The sequence below is a fragment of the Grammomys surdaster genome, unplaced genomic scaffold, assembly GCF_004785775.1.
Source record: "Grammomys surdaster isolate TR1022 unplaced genomic scaffold, NIH_TR_1.0 149, whole genome shotgun sequence".
In the NCBI taxonomy this organism is placed as follows: Eukaryota; Metazoa; Chordata; class Mammalia; order Rodentia; family Muridae; genus Grammomys; species Grammomys surdaster.
The window spans coordinates 7,933,589-7,951,293 of record NW_021604607.1 but is presented as its reverse complement, the minus strand read 5'-3'; the positions used below and the strand labels follow the sequence as shown (position 1 = coordinate 7,951,293).

General features: G+C 39.2%; 1 protein-coding gene across 1 annotated transcript in view; it reads right to left on the bottom strand.

Moving 5' to 3' along the window:
• Positions 1-17,705, bottom strand: part of Srbd1 (S1 RNA binding domain 1) — a 169,336-nt gene that overhangs the window by 12,363 nt on the left and 139,268 nt on the right. Inside the window, exons 16-17 of the mRNA XM_028765111.1 lie at positions 15,805-15,981; positions 11,840-11,992 (exon numbers count right to left, since the gene is read on the bottom strand). Of these exons, the coding sequence (XP_028620944.1) occupies positions 11,840-11,992; positions 15,805-15,981 (330 nt within the window). The remainder of the gene's footprint in view (positions 1-11,839; positions 11,993-15,804; positions 15,982-17,705) is intronic.

Below are 17,705 nucleotides of genomic sequence, written 5' to 3'. Positions count from 1 at the left end.
GAATATGTAAGATAAAGTGGAGAAATGACGGTCACATCAATATAAGGTGTTTAATGCCAAAATTTGAATCTAATTCTACTTTTCTTGATTTTATGCACCATGATCTCTAAGATCAATTCAATATTATTTCATTTGCTTTCTATGTATGTGTATGAGTGTGTGTCTTGATGTGCATGTGTGTTGTCCATGGTGCCCAATGAGGTCAAAAGATCCCCGCGAGTGACAGGTGAGTGTTGGGAAGTGAACTTGAGTTCTCTGGGAAAGTAGCAAGTGCTCATAATCACAGGGCCGTCTCTGCAGCCCCAACTATTGTTTTTAATGGTTCCAGTATTTAGCACATGAGTTTGGTTGGTGATGATTTTATTAATCACTTGGCACTGTGGTAGGGTGTGTAGAACCAAAACATGCATAGAGGTAGGTGATCTACATTCTCAAGAAGCCTACCAAAGCAGGAGTATAAAACAGTCTTAGATACTGGACTGAAGGTCAAGAATTAGTAAGAGGCCACCATGAAGCTCAAAGGTATCTCTAACAGAACTTGATAAGAGTCATCTCACTAGATCAATTTCCAAGCTTTTGTAGTGAGAAGCTGAAAGGATGAACCAAAATTATCTGATATGAAGAAGGTTGGGGCCAGGCAGTGGTGGCGGGCGCCTTTAATCCCAGCACTTGGGAGGCAGATTTCTGAGTTTGAGGCCAGCCTGGTCTACAGAGTGAGTTCCAGGACAGCCAGGGATACATAGAAAAACCTGTCTTGAAAAACCAAAAAATAAAAAAATAAAATAAAATAAAATAAATAAATAAATAAATAAATAAAAATGAAGATGGTTGGGGTTGGAGCAAGATATCAGGAAGGATTTTTTAAACCTGCTAGACTTGAGGTGCTAAGGAGGCATTTGGACACAGTCTCAGCTTGAGAAGAGTGGTTTAAAACAGTAACTTTAGGAGCCAGGCACAGTGATGATCTTGAAAGTGTTGAGAGCAAAGGGATACAGGATGACTCTGTAGCGTGTCAGAGTCTCATGTCCATACCTCTTTTCTAACAGTGACTCTCTCTCTTTTCAACTCTGTCTTCCACAAGGGTCCCTGGGGTTTATATTGTTTTTGCCACCCACAACTTACTGTCGTGCCATCTGTCAGTGAAGATTATGGCTCAATTCTGCCATATTTGACACCATTACTTGGGGCTACCAGAAAGAACCGAACTTAATATTTGGTGAGACTCTTAGCTGGGTTTGGAGCTGGAGAGTGACATACATGTGAGAAGGCTGCTGTTGTCTGCTGTGTTAGGAAGAGAGTGTACAGGGCAGGGGAAGAAGCAGGGAGATTAGTCAGACCGATGGATCGCAGTAACCCAGTCAAGAAACGATGCTGACACTCAGCAGCAGCAACACTGCTGAGCCAGGTGCACATACTCTGTGTACTTAAAGTTCTTCTCGATGCAGATTCTTGAGGAAACTGCTATGAGACAGTCTGTGAGGTTGGATCATATGGGCTACTTGTCTTTTCTTCTTTAGGTCAGGTCCTCTTTCTGGAAACATATAACCTTACAAAGGTAATATACATTTTTGCATTAACGTATGTATGGAATGTGCAATGTGTACAGAAGAGCCAAAGATGTGATTCTCTGCTCTTTCTTTAAACAGGTAAGGCATCTGTCCATTTCTGTAAGTTAGTTTGGACTGTAACCAAACTGTAATGTACATTTCTATCTATGCCATTTGAAAGAATGACATGATAAACACTTAGGACTCTGTAGCCAACAAGATTTACTGGCTTTGCTTAGCTGAAGTCCTGACTGGAGACATTTTCATGTGTCAGCCAGTCTCAGAGCTGTTCCCGTGTAGAGGGATCAGCATTCATGTTACCTGTTTTGTTGTCCCACCTCCCCCATCCCCTCTCCTGTCTGCAGCCAAAACGTTCAGGAGGGGCCCCTGGTCAAATCTAATCTTTATTAATTTTGTTGGACTCCATAGGTTTTTTTTCTCCTGTTGAAACAGAGGCAAAACTTCTTCCCCAACTTAACACATTTCCTTTCTTCCATTCTGAAGATATCCTTAAAATAGATGGCTGTTCTGATTCAGCAGTTTTTCCCATAATCCAATATCTTTCAGTAGCTGTTGTATTTTTTTGTTCATTAGCATTTAAAAATTTAAAGTCAATAAAGCATTATGTAATCTATCCCTGGGGGTGTTTGTTACCCATTTCTGTTTATTAAGGATCTTTTTCTAAAGTATGGTTAGATCTCGCTACAACTGCTTATATAGGATTATGTGGTACACCTGTAACATGCTTTATATTGCAATATGCAAAAAATTGTTTCATTTTACTAGAGACATATGCTAGAGTATTGTTAATATTAATTTGTACAAATAAGACCATAATAGCCATAACTTCTAATAAACATGCAATTACAGAATCAGGCTTTTTAGAACTTAAATCAGTTGCCTATTGAAATCCTGAATACTTATTCAGGATGTACCTATGATATGATGCACATACTTTTATTACTGAAACTCTGCAAAATGAAACACATCCATTTGACAAATTTAACTTCTTTGGGCACTGGTTGGGTTACTCCCTGCAGGTAATAGAATTTGGTTATATAAAGAACAAGAAAGATATTTCTTAATAATTTCTTTGGCTTGTTGCCAAGTGATAGAAAAATCTTTCCTTAAACCTTTGCTGTTAACATGATGTTTTTATGAAATCCTGAAGCTTCTAAGGACATTTCCGATTAAGAGCTGATCAATTTCATCATTACCTTGTGCTAGAGGACCTAGCAGATCTGTATGGGATCTGATATGTGTTATATTTAATGGATGATTTCTATTTCTTATTACTTGTTGTAGTTGAATAAACAGTGAAGTTAATTCTGAATCATCCTGAATAAGTTGAGCAATTTCTACATGCAAAACAACTCTTTCCGTATACTGTGAGTCAGTGACTATAATTACAAATTCAGAAAATCTAATGAAACCGCAAGAATGGTATACAGCTCTCATTTTTGAACTGAAACAAAAGGGCTCTAAATCACTTTACTTCCCCCTGCCCCGATTTATAACCTGCCTTTCCTGATTTATATGCACCAGTATAAAATGCAGAGGCTCCAGAAATTGGTGTCCCTTTTACTATGAGAGAGAATCCAATTTTTTTTTTAATAAATTAAAGTCACTTGTTTTGGAGGTATTTGTTGTTAATTTCTTCCCCCTCCCCCCAATTACTGCAAGCCCTTTGCCAATGTTCAGTTTCTGCCCATAAGGAAATGTCAGCATTACTGAAAGGTACTACAATTTCTGCTAGGTCTAAGTTTATTGATGAAGTATCATTTTTTCCTTTCAGAATCAATATAGAAACTTATTCTAAATAGGTCTTTGATTTTTTTACTCTGTATGATAAAATTATCGATCTAAGATATTAACTTCTTTCTGCATAAGAATTCCTGTGGGAGAATGAGTAGAAGGCAAAATAACTAAAATACATGCCATCTTTGGGTCCATACAATCTACATGTGCATCTTGTAGTTTCTTTTCTACCAGAGTCAATTGTCTCTCAGCCTCAGCTTATAGTTTTCTTGAACTAGTTAAGCCCTTATCACCTTATAAGGTTTAAAATAAATTATGTAGACTTTGAGTAGTTAATCAAATTGTGGGCCTTAGCCAATTAATATCCCCAATAATTTTTGAAAACCATTAAGAGTTTTTAACTATTTCTCCTTATTTGTACCTTCTGTGGCCAGATTTTTTGCAGTCCTATCTTATATTCCATATGATTAATAGAATTTTCACTTTGTATTTTTTTAGGAGTGATTTGTAATCCCCAACAAAGCAAAATTCTCTTCAAACATTTTTTTTCAAAGGAATCTTCATCTGAAACAGTCAGTAATATATCATCCATATAATGATCAATTATGGGTTGAAACTGTCTACACATTATTTCTAATGGCTGTTGTACAAAATATTGACAAAAGGTAGGACTATTTAACATTTCTTGTGGAAGCACTTTTTTCAATGATTCCTTTTTATTGGACAACTATTATTATAAGTAGGTACTGAGAAAGCAAACCTTTATCTATCCCGATCTGGCAAAAAAGATTGTGAAAAAGCAATCTTTTAAACCAATTACTATGATAGGCCATGGGATTCCAGACTGTAAAGAGCCCATTGGCTGAATGATTTTATTGATTGCTCTCAGATCTGTTAACATTCTCCATTTGCCAGACTTTTTAAAAATAGCAAACATAGAAGAATTCCAAGGGCTGGTGGACTTTTCTGTATGTTAAGCCTCCAGTTGCTCTTGGACTAGCTGTTCTAGTCCCTGCAATTTTTCTTTTGCCATAGGCCATTATTCTACCCAAAAAGGCTTGTTAGATAACTATCATAGTGGTAGTAGGACCATTGGTGTTCTGCCAGCAGTGGTTCCTCCATAGAAAGTTGGAGAATCAGCCTCTGCTGAGTCTTGCTTATGGACAACTTGGACAGTCCATGACTGTTCTTGATAACATTTTTGATACTGTCACATCTCTTATTTTACACACTTTGTCCCTGATAAAGGAGGAATGCTAATCCATGATTCCCATTGTTGCAATAGATCTCTTCCCCACAAATTCATGGCTATATTAGCTGCATATGGCCTTAAGTTTCCTCTTTAACTTTCTGGCTCTATACACTTAAGCCATGTTATAATATGTTTTAACTGGGATAAAGTTTCAAGCCCTAGGAATTATTTATTTACTTCTTGAAAAGGCCAATCTTGAGGACGAAATTTTGGAGAGATTTTGGTTACATCTACTCCAGTGTCTACCACATCTTCAATGTCAATATTATTTATAAATACCTTTAGTTTTGGCCTCTGATCATCTATAGAAGTTTGCCAAAATAATATTTTTGTCTCTTCTAGGTTTGTTGGTTTGTTTGTTTATCTACTGAATCTGCTCTGAGTTTGATATCTGGGTTATTAATGTCTGTCTTCAGAGCAGAGTTGTTTAACTGTTTTGCAGACTACTGACCTGAGATGCCTGATATTAATAATTTGATATCGGTTACTAGAAGAGGACTCATTGGGAAATTCCCAACAAGGGGTTATCCTGTCTTTCTCCTGTTGATCTCCATTCATTAATCCAGTATCAACCTTTGCCCCATCTTCTGCAGATTCCAGATGGCTCAGGCCTTCTTTTAGAATTAGTTTGATTCTTCCTACAATTCTTTTTGAAATGACCTGCTTACCACAATTAAGACATTTGACAGTTTGGGTTTTCTCAAAACCTTTAGATATCACTTTTCTGATTAAAGTTATACCGTGTGAGTGAAAAATCACTATCAGCTGTATTTCTCATCCCTCCTGTAGTAGCCTGGATCACCATTCTGCAATTAGCCATTAGCATTTTCAAAAGCCAAAGATTTAATTAGTCAGTGATTTCCTAGCTTGTGAATCTGATACTCTCCTTCAGAGATAGGAAGGATGTTAGAGAATATTCAAGGCAGATACTCCAGACACACATTCTTCTTTCTTATGGGGGACCCAACTTTTCTGTCAACACCACACACTGTCTTTAAGAGAGTAAAACTCTTAAACGATCACTATCATGGTGATAACATTCAAATCTGGCTCCAGTTTTAAAAGTATGATCTGGTGAACAACTCAGGCTTTGAGTGACAGCTGACCTGGTTCAAGTCTTGGTTCTACTAAGCTGAGTTATCTCAGGTGATTTACTTTCTTCTTCTGAGATTTAATCAGCCTATAATAGGAATAATAAAAGCACCAATTTTTTTTTTTGGGGGGGTTGCTGTGACCTATACACACCATGATCTGTCTAAAATGCCTAGTAATGAGGAAGTAACCAGTTAAGGTTTGCTCTTTTTACTTATCTATCAACAACTCCTTAATTTAGCTTGAACTACTGTCTCCTCCCTATAACCTGTTAAAAACCCTGTCCCATTTTTACTGACTGAACTTTACTTAAATGTCTGCTGGAGACACCATTATCTCCTTTGTGTGAATCTACAAAATATCCTTTTCTGGAAATGAGTTCTCCCCAGCAAAAAAACACCAGGAGTCTCCAACAATTAACATTATTGTCTTCCCTTCAGTTCCTGGGAGTTTAAATTCTTCCTATTTTAGTATGCAAATTGAGGGAGTACATTACATCTATTCATCTTTATAATCCCCAGACTCTACCACATTTCAAGTGTTGAAAAAAATCACACCAACAAAACTCATGGTGTAAATACTGGAACCTTAAGGAATATAAAAAAATTAAGGAAACAAGGCTTCCCTGAGATAAGGATATTAAAAGAAGGCTCATCTTACAAAATAAGAATACAAAAAAAAATCAGTTCATAAACATTCTTATTTTCAAACTATAATACTATGAGCAAATACAAAAGATAAACAATAGAGATTAAGTTTTCAGCTCATCCAATAACACACTTCAGCATATCAAGAACCAAACAGGCAAACAGGAAAGAATGAATCACACAAATATGGTAAGAAGAGTATAGTTAGGCCTCTGCATCTACAGGTATAGCCTGCAAAAACTCAGTCAAGTATAGATAAAAAAAAAGTTTGGGAGGCTGAGAGGTAGCTCAATGGTTAAAATTCACAGGAACTGTCTGTGTTGAGTGTCATTTAGATAAAGTATGTGAAAACCAGAGGTCACCATAGCTCAGGACAATTATACACCATGGATAAATAGGCAATTACTCATTTCATCTCCAAATTTCTAAGGTTAGGATTGGGAACTGTACATAATAGAAATTCCCTATCAAATAGTCTACAACTGTCTTGCTTCTGGCCAAGTAGACTACCCCAAAAGGAAGCATAGAGAGCAGTGAAATCACCAGTTGGGCATTTATATTCCACAGGTGGAAATTGGTTCTTGTGTAACAGGAGATGAGGACTACTCTAGCATGAACACTGTTGACAGAGTAACAAGCTAGCACGTTAGCAAATGTATGTGAAGAGCCACAGCAGCTTTCTAACCTTTGACAAAGCAGTACTATTTTTAGGGATCAATCACAGGAACCTGGTCGGGAGTAGATGAAACACCTACTGTCCTTAGGTATGAGGGTACCAGGGTTTCTGAATCCAGTTGACCTTACCAAGTTTTCTGTCTGATGGCCCGGTCCACTGCTTCACAGGACAGCTGGTATCCTGGAATCACCCTACAAAGTACTATTTCTAAATAGGTCAGTCTACATTTTACTATTAACCTTTTTCCTCTACTTCTAGTCAGTGGGTTAGAAGGGAGGTTGAAGCATTTAAGAACCTAAAACAAAGTGGGATTTGAAAAAAATCTAAGCCTACAGATAATTCATGTGATATTTTGGTGAAGAATATGAATGTTTTTTGCCTTGTATGAAGAGCCTGCCTCAGACTAAGGTGAAAAGATTCAGCTTGGTTGTATTGAGGAAAGGGGTCTCAAAAAAGCCTAGTATACACTATGTCCTGTGGTGCACTCTTGGTTTTTCAGTTTTTCTAGACAGGGTTTCTCTGTGTAGCTTTGGCTGTCCTGGAACTCACACTGTAGACCAAGCTAGCCTCGAACCCTCAAACTCAGAAATCCGCCTGCTTCTGCTTCCCAAGTGCTGGGATTAAAGGCATGCGCCACCACCGCCCAGCCAGTGGTTCACTCTTATGAAGAGTCTTTTAATCACATATAGCAAGCTCAGAAAGGAAATATACAAAAAGTATGGTTCAAAGAGTAAAGGGGCACCAAGAAGTGAAATGGACCTAAATCCTGTGTTCAAGAATATCAAATGGAATTAAGGGAGTGGTAACCTACGGGCAAGATCTATCTAGCTCAACTTATTGTTTACGGGTTTGCAGTTGAACAAGGGATAGTTAGGCATTATGACCAGCTTATTGTTTTCATTTGGACATATGGAGATAAACTGACAAGGAAGGGATTGTGATGACTATTCTCAGTTGTCAATTTAACTATATCTGGAATGAATTACAATCCAGAACTCATAAAGATCTTGTGAAAAGGAATTAAAAAAGCTTAGGTCCACTCATGGTGGTACAAATCATTAATCCTAGGAGACACAGGCAAGATCTCTGAGTTCAAGACCAGCCCAGTACAGAACAAGTTCCAGGTTAACCAAAAAAAAAAAAAAAAAAAAAGCTTAGGTGAAGGCATGGTAGTACACAACTTTAATTGTAGCACTCAAGAGACAGGCATACAGATCTGTGAGATCAAGGTCAGTCTACAGAGCAAGTTTCAAAACAGCCAAGCATAGGATGTGAAGGAAACCACTGAAAACAGAAAGCTAGTGAAGATGTAATAGAACAAGAGGCCAGCAAGTAGTAGAATATGGCAGTTTCAAATCTATGAATCTATCTTTAGAGTCAAAAATACAAGATGGGACAGCCGGTGGACAGAAAGGATTCTGTAATAGAGCCAGGCCTAGGAGTATTTGCCCCAGACATGAAGAAGGAGAGATACATGAGAGTTGAACAGAAGTGATCAGCCACATGGGAGAACTTAGAAAAAAAGAACAGGATGATTAACTTATGAGCCAGCCAGGAAAGAGCCCAAAGTTTATAGCTTAGGTATTTATAAATATATTTGAGTCTTAGAGTCATTATTTCTGGGAACAGGAGCATGGGAGGAAAAACATCACTCAACAAGGCATTATATGAATCTCAGAAGAGACTCTGAACTTTTAAACACTGTTGAGAATGTGATGGACTATAGGGACTTGGACTAAATGTATTTTGCATTATACTGTGGCTAGGTATGGCTCTCAGAAGAAGTGGCACTATTAGGAGGTGTGGCCTTGTTGGAAAGGTATGGCCTTTTTAGAGGAAGTGTGTCACTGTGTAGGTGGACTCTCAGGTTTCTGAGTGCTTAAACTCTGCATGGTGCAGCAGTCTCTTCTTCTGGCTGCCTTTGGCTCCTCCAGCACCATGTCTTCCTGTACACTGCCATGCTTTCCACCATGATGAAAATGGACTAAACCTCTGAACCTCTGAAACTGTAAGTCAGATCCAATTTGCCTTTATAAGAGTTACCTTAGTCATATTGTCCATTCACAGCAATGAAGCCCTATCTAAGACAAATTATTATCACTAAGTTACAGGCAACCATCCAATGAAATAATATCTGTATTTTAAATATGAGGGATATATACTCACAATAGAAAGCAAATTGTAAAATCTTATAAACTATTTTATCAATAGATTAAATAAACACAAAAATGCACATTGAAAGGCAATGGTTTGTACAATATAACATTGCTAATCAGATTCTCATAAAGATGGCAGAGGTATTAAAAAAAGTCTATGAATTCTTGTGCCTATATAAATCTATGCAAACAACAAACATTAAAAATACCATTGCTCCGAGACTGAAGTATTTTTTGATGTCAAAAAATAGGAATTATGCACTGAGCTGAGAACAAGACAAGAAGGACCTTCTCCTTTTTCAGCACTGTATTGAAGGTTGTGGTCATTGCAAAAGGCAAGACAAAGAAATAAAAGCATGAAGATTAAAATGGGAGAGGTAAAATTTTAATCTACTTGCTGATGACCTAAATTTGTGAGTTCTGGAAGAACATACTAAAATTAATACAAGAATTTAACAGGTCTACACTATACAAAGTTCAACTGTATTTTTATACACTGGAACAGAAAAGCCATAAATTTGAAATTGCATTTATAGTATCATTGGAAACACTACACAGTAACACACCACAAGGAACTGTGCATAAAAAAGTAAAAGCTCTGCTTAGAAAAATGAAGGAAGACATATAGAATAGAAAGTCAGAGTTAGTTAACTTTTACTTTTTTGTTTGTTGAGTTTCACTGAGAAATGTGCTGCAGATTTTAGTTTTGGAGACCAAAGTTCCAAAAGCATTTTATGTTGTACTGAGAGTAAGGACTAGGAAAGGCTGGTTAATCTTTTTCTGAAGCTCTTGATTCCTCAGGTAGGAGAATAGACAGACTGTAGTGTATTTTTACAATGGAACATTCCTCAGTAGGGGATAAAAAAAAAAAGGAACAAATTATCAGTGCCAATCACAGTGATGTTAACTCTTTGAGTACTACATTGGGAAAAGAAAGACATTTGTGGGCACACCTGAGTGGTGACATATTTTAAGAAGTTCTAAGAGCAATGAGCTAAATTTTGCCAATATCCCAGGGACTGGTTTCAGCAGGTCTGGCTTCAAACGAAGGGACTGTCTAGATATGAAAACAATAGTTTATTTTGTTCTTTAATTTTGAAAGATTTTTACACTAAATTGATATTGGTATTTTCTAAAAGTCAGCAAATACACACTTAAATTTTAATTTTATGTATATTTTACAAGAGAAAAAAAAAACCCTAAAGAATTATTAAACTATGCCTGAAGAGCTTAATGAAAAGTACACTTCAGTGCTCTTCCCAGATAAGACGGTGGATAAACTGATGAACAGACACGGACAGATGTGTGGAAATGCAGGTGTAGTGCATGCTAATATCCAGATGCATGAGTAGAGGAATTCCCTGCACCTGTCAATGACTCTCATCACCATCATCAAACTCTGAAGAAGGCAGACTGTTGTGTCTGTGGAAAACTTCATGTCTCCTTTTCTGAGTTACTCCTGTGCCTTTATAACTGCAAATGGTTCTACAGAAAGCAAGTTTTCTTAGGGTTCTATTGCTGTGAAGAGACACCAAGTTGACCAAGACAACTCTTATAAAGGCAAACATCTAATTGGGGCTGCCTTACAGTTACAGAGTTTTAGCTTGTTATTGTCAGGACAGGAAGCATAGCAGTGTACAGGCAGACATGGTGCTGGAGAAGAAGCTGAAGGTTCTACTTGGATATACAGGCAGCAGGGAGGGAGAAACTGTGTGTCACAATGGGAGTAGCTTGAGCATAGGAAACATCAAAGCTTGGCTCCACAGTGACATACCTCCTACAACCAGACCACACCTCTACAAAATGGCCTTTCTTGGGTCAAAGATTCAGACACTTGAATCTATGGGGCCATTCCTATTTAACCTACCACACAAGCCACTGACATTTACCAAAGTGAGCAAATGCAAATCAAATTTCAAAGCAATCTCCAGATCCCGTATTTCAGAATCAAAGTAAAAACAAACTGGTTTTAAAGCCACTACTGTACAATCTAGTCAGACCCTTAGGAACTTTTAGTTATGTGGCAAGTCATAGCTTTTGAACTAATAGACAGTTTTCAAGATAACTAGACACGCAACTACAACACTGTTTTTGGGTCAGTGAGTGAGTCTTGCTGCTAAACCTGCTGACTATTCAGGACTCATACGGTAAAAGGAGACAGAGCTGATTCTTCTTGCCAGTTGTCCTCTGATCCCACTCCCCACATATACACAAAACCAAATAAATTAGTAATTTTAAAGTTGTTTTCTCTGAACACCTTACATTCAGCTTCTCTTGTGTTGAAAATCATCTCAGTATTATTCTCTGTTAATATGTTCTCACTAAAAGAACACTAGACTCTAACCCAGCAGAGCAGAATTTCTTGGGAATGTTGGTGGTTTATACTTTCAAACAGGAGTTTGTCTTTCAAAGAGCCCAAGTTATACCAGGTGTCAGACAACTGATCATGCTAATTCCCAAAACGGACAGAGTACCACACAATTTCCACTCCACACATTTCTCCCCTAGAACCAGGGCTTACTAGTTTGACACAGTTTCAGGAATTGTGGCTTCCCTCCTCACTGCCAACTCAGCAATGTGGAACTTTTAAAAACTGCTGTTGTGTTAAGCCCAGCCTTGCACATCGGCTCTCGTTATGCCCATACAAAGGCCACGTGCTGTACCAAACTCACTGGGCACATGGAGCAGTCTGGACCTGGACTCTGGCTCACCTGGCTGCTATGTCATAGGATTCCGGATGGATGCAAGTCTGGTCCAGTGGGTTTGGTACGAAGGTGACATCTGCTTTGTTCTTCTTTTTGCCCAGCTTCTCATTCGTGACCATGGCAGCTTCCTGGCTCTGGCCTGAAGAGTCAGTGTGCTGACTACTGCAGACAGTAAAACAATGATAAAACACATTCCAAGGCAGGAAGTTGGGAAGAAAAGCAAAGAAACTTTGATTAATTATATGCTTAGTTCTCTGCTATGCAAAACACAGATGAACCACTCACTTCACAAAATTACCACATCTTCCTTACAACACTATTTATCCAACTTCTGTTACTCAAAGCCCAAAACATTCTTACACAATTCAGTCCTTGCAACTGGCATTCTAGGGGAAATGAAGGAATAAATAAAATTATCACCATCATAGTAAGGTAACAAAGATGGTTTCTCAGAGCTGAGGAAAGTCAAGCTTCCAATAGAACCTGAGTGCAGAATGGGATCATGAAAATAGATTTATGTCTGACATATCAATGGGATACTTCCAGATGTCTATTTGAAAAAACAAGACAATGGCTTTCAAAAGAATCTGAAAATACAGCATTTAAAGATAAGGTAAACCAAACCAGATTGGCATCAAATTTCACACTGCAAACAGGAGACATCAGAACATAGACAAATAACCTTGAAGGTATAAAGAAAATGCCCTGACTGTGGAGCCAAACTATCACTGAATTGGAGGACAAGCTGAAAATATCTGCAGACATGTAAGAGCTTTAGAAAAATCTATACATCGTCTCAGGAGTTCTTTACAAAGGGACCCAAGAGAAGCGCTGATTAGAAACAGGAACATGTACTATAGTAACAGTGGGAAGTACAAATCAAAAAGTAAATACACGCTTATAAATGTTATTAAAATGTACGCATAAAAGTGAAATCGTGCTCCCTATGTGTCTGTTTGTGCACGTGTGCACACAAATACCATGAAGGAAAATGAAGCTAAAGAAAAGCAGGTTGGGAAACTGAGGAAAGTCCTAAGTATTTAGCCTTTTTCAAAAGGACAGAGCTGCTGACTAACTCCAGAGGTCAGTTCAAGACAAAGTTGAGGATAATCACCAGGACGACAGAAGATGTGCAACTCTGAAACCACCAAGGAAAGATAAAGACGTGACAGGAAAACAAGGAGAGACATAAGGAAGAAATCTGTTCACTAAGAATTCAAGAGAGAACATCAGAAAGCACAATGGAAAAAATATGGACAACAAAAGATTCAGTGCAATTAATTAATACAATGCATACAACTGTATCCGAGTCAGACTGAGGGAGAGCATGAGACTGATATGTTTACAAGAAGTAGTATCAGTTAAATGCACAGTAAGAACAAAAACAACAGCGAATGCACTCTTGTAGGGACAAGGAGAGCAACAATGCTAGCAATTAGGAAATTTCAAGGAAAAAAATACCACCGAGGTAGCAATTTATATGATATTCTTATTAAAGGCATGAACTGTCTAGAAGATATAACAGTCACAAAAATTTCAAGTACTGACCTCAGTTGAAAAATATAAGGCTTTAAAACAACTCAAATGTTTATCAATGATAAAATAATCCTTTGTTAGTTTGTGTTTTGAAAGCTTGGTCAGAAAACTCACATAGTATTTTAAAAGAAATAAGAAGTTTACTGTGCCTTGCTGTCTCACTTCAAGAGTTTCTTGTGCTTAGTTCCACACTGTAACCATGTTTCTATGTCACCTTTGTGTGTGGTGTTTACTGTTAAGTATGAGCAGAAGGTCTGTGCTTTATGACTACTTAAAACTTTGTTTTATTCGTACCTCTTCCCAAGTATTCTGTGCAGATTGCTATTCTTGTTTCTTACAAGACCTGTTGTTCCTTATATTTTTATCTTCAACAGTTTTCATTTGTGGCTTCTGAGTTTTGTGTATATGGTGTGTTTGTGTGCAGGGCACACATGTGTGCATGTATGGGCTTGTGGAGGCTAGGGCTGGGTATCGGGTGTCTTCCTCCAGTAAACTCTCTTACTTATTTTTCTGAGACAGGTCTTTCTTTCACTGAACCTGAACACCACTGGATCAGACAGGCTGGCTGGCCCGCAGCAAGCCGCATGACTGTCCTGTCTCCTCTCCCTACTTCCAGCATGGAACTGCAAGTGAGCACAGCCCTAGCTTCTGGGTTTTGTAATCTGCATGGGAAGAAGTCCTACCAACTGCTGTTCTGCAAGAGTTCTCCATGACTTGTGTTACATGTTCATATGTTCACAGTTTCCCTCTTTAACTTTAACTCTACATCTACCTGGATTTACTGAAAAAATAAAAAAAAAGGAGCGAGTTAGGACGGCGGCATCCTCTCTCTGCATACACTACCTTCTGAGTTATATTTTTCTGTTGAGTAATTTTCTGTAAGTATATGAAATGTCACTTTATCATAAGTTTCAAACATGCTATAATAAATTTGAGATTTTATTTCTGTTCCACTTATCAAAACCCAGCTGTTTCATTATTGAACTTTGTAGTGTATTCTACTGTCATACGTGGCTGACTCTCTCTTAAACTGTTCCAGAATGAAACTGTTTTTGCATGATCTTTATTATAATTTTGTGAAGAGGAAAAAATATACACTAATGGACCAGGAATTCTCGAAGGAGCAGATTCATAAAGGCTATTCTTTTACGATTATAAAATGCTACTGAGTTTATCCGATTTCTTTGCTTTTGGGTAACTTGGACATACCCAAGGGAAGGATTCCATTCAGTCACACAGCTGGTGAACGGTGGTCATTACGAAGTCACCACTGTATGTAGGAACCTCAACTCTCTGCTGCCCCTTCCCCTGCCACACTGCCGTCATGCTGTGGCACCTCTCCTGTTCCCTGCCACACAGCTGTTGTGCAGTTGCACCTCTCCTTTCTCTGCCACACGCCCCCAGTGCCGTTGCATCTTGTTTTACATCAAAGCCAGCCCTGCCACAGGGCTTCTCATACTTGATGCCTGTGCTGATCCCCGTGCAGCTGGCCCTGGCTGGCCCTGCATTTTACCCAAAACTTTGCTCAAATAATTTTCTAATGCCTAACACATCTAAAGCAATGCTTGGCTCCTTGGAACAGCACTAACTCCCTTAATTTTGACAGCAAGTATTTATCATTTGAAACCACATATTTTACTTGTTTGCTTACTGTCCTATCCAAGCATTACAACATGAATCTTGCTGACTGACTGCTGTATTCCCTGTCTAGTGCAGAACATGCTCAACCCTGTAGTGGGCTTGGCCAAATAATGCCTGTATTCTTATGTTAATTTGGGTTCCCCAAAATTGTTTGCACAAGAGTCTGTATGTCCTCACATAAGACACTGAGGGACCCTGCCCCTAGTTGATTCTGATTGGTAAATAAAGATGACAACAGCCAATGCCCGGGCGGGGCAGACAGAGGCGGGACTTTCAGGATTCCCAGGTGAGGGACAGAGAGGAAGGGAGGAGAAGGAAATTCACCATGACCAGAGAAGGAGGAGAGGAGAGATGCCACACCTGAGAAGGTGCAGGACAGAGAGGATAGCCTTCATGTGGAGGAGCCTGGAGAGTGCAGCTCAAAAGGGCTACCCAACTGGGTCCACGGCAGCCAAGGTAGGATGCAAGATTTACTAAGTAATAACTCAGGATTATTGGTGGGAGGTGGATTTACCGCATGGAGGTTAGGCAGTAGCCTAGCAATTGAGCTGTATTAGACACATCAAAATATAAAGGCTGTGTATGTGTCTTTCATTTGGGAAGGCAGAACACTGGGGTGAGTAGCATGGAACGCCATACCACTGAGATGTATATAATTATTTCAATACTAAACAAGTCCTATGGGGTGAAGGAATGAACAATGGCATCTAGACCCTACACTGTCAGCAGGAGGGAGAACAATGGCAGGGGAGGAGGCTGGCAATACCACCAGGGGTGTAAGCTTTTACAGTCACCTGCAGAATGTCCGGATGTAATCCTGGTTGATTCTGACGAAGCCAGCACACTGCTGGAAGGATTTTGGACCAAGCCCTTTTACCTTCTTCAACTGTTCTCGGTTGATGAAAGGCCCATTTTTCTCTCGCCACTCAATAATATTTTTGGCTCTATTGGCATTAAGTCCTGCAATATGCCTAGAAAAAAAAAGTAAATTAAAATAATAGAAATAAAAGTATAAAGAAACAAAAGCTTGCATCTAAAAAGATAATGGCATAAACCACTTGGATCCTAAAATCAACTGCAACTGCACTTTACAATTTGTCCAAATTAACATTAAAACAAGAAAGCTCAGAAGAGAGGCACATGCAGAGCGGTGGTGAGCCAGCTGCTGCTTGTGATCCTGAAGAAGCTGATGCAGCAACAGAGTGTCTATCTGCCTCCCACACGGCTCACAGACCTTGCAGCTCCCCACTCGGGGAAGCTGTACCCGTCTCCGGGGCTCAGAAAAGGGCTCTGTGTAGTAGCATACACAGTTATTAGAACTGTCTGCTGGTCCACTGATATACAAAACTTAAGTATAGAAAGGGACTTCTGAAACTTTATTTTTTTTCAAATCCTACTTTTAACAACGGTTCTTTAATGTTTTAACCTCCCTTTTAGCCCACCATCTACCAGAGGTAGTGGAAAAAGAAAGGGTATGGGGAAAGTGGTCCTGTTTAGAAAGGTTCTTTGGAGCAACAACTCTCATTTGTGCTGTCTGGAAATTGGCAGTTCAGTTCAGTTTGGTGGTCAGCAGCAGTGGCTCAACCCATTCCCAAACACTTCACAGATACACCTGCAGTCCAGTTCTGTAGAGTCAGAAGAGCAAACAGGAAACAGCAGTGGTGGTACTGCCTAGCAGAGTCAGCCAGGCCTCAGCCTTGGCATGAGTGAGCAGGAAAAGTTCTTGGTTGTGCCTCTCTCAGCAAAGTGAAGATCAGTGAAGATGCCAGACCAACTACTGTTGCACAGTAGCTAAGCGAGCTCTATAAGCAAGGCAAGCTCAGCCTCAGCTGCTGTCCGTCAAGTCAGGACAAACTCCCTCCAAACACCACGTGGCCACAGCATGTGTCTTGCCTCAGCATGTGTGTCTCTCTCAGCTGACACAACTCTGCCAATCAGCCCAAGTCCACGGAAGCTGGAAGTGGCAAGAAACTGTAGCATGCCACCAAGAGTTTTTGGTGCAATATTGTCCAGTGTTTCTCTCTATGGAGTCCCAACAAATGGAGCTCAATTACACAATGTAAGGTAGACCAATACATGTGTGTCCTTAGTGAAGAATCCTTCATCATGTGCACATGTCCTTTCATGTGCTTGCTTTAGTAGAACATTTTTTCTCTCGTGTCCGCTTCAGCTAAACATTCCTTCATGAGTCTGCCTTAGCTTTTCACCTGTGTCTACTTCAGGACAACACTCCTTCACGTGTTTGCCCCAGCAAAACACTTTCTAACATAACTGACTTTACAAAGAACCCTTAAGTTTCTACTTCAGACTTCTATGTGAATGGCAGGGTTGGCACAAAGGCATGAATACTGATCAATAAGGAGTTTGCTTGCTTTCAATTAAAAGATTATTAGTACAGAGAACTCTAATTCCACTGTGTAGCTTCAAGCATGAAATTATGACTTTCATGGTTTGGTAGGAAAGTGCTATCTTAGAATACAGAGGATATTTTTCCACTATCACAGTTTTGGTGAGAAGGGTCTAGATCCAGGAAGTTAATATGACAGACACACCAGCAGATCTGTATATCCAGAGCATGAGGTGAACAAAAGAAAAGAAAAGAGGAAGGGGAAGGGGAAGGGGAAGGGGAAGGGGAAGAAGAAGGGGAAGAAGAAGGGGAAGAAGGGGAAGAAGGGGAAGAAGGGGAAGAAGGGGA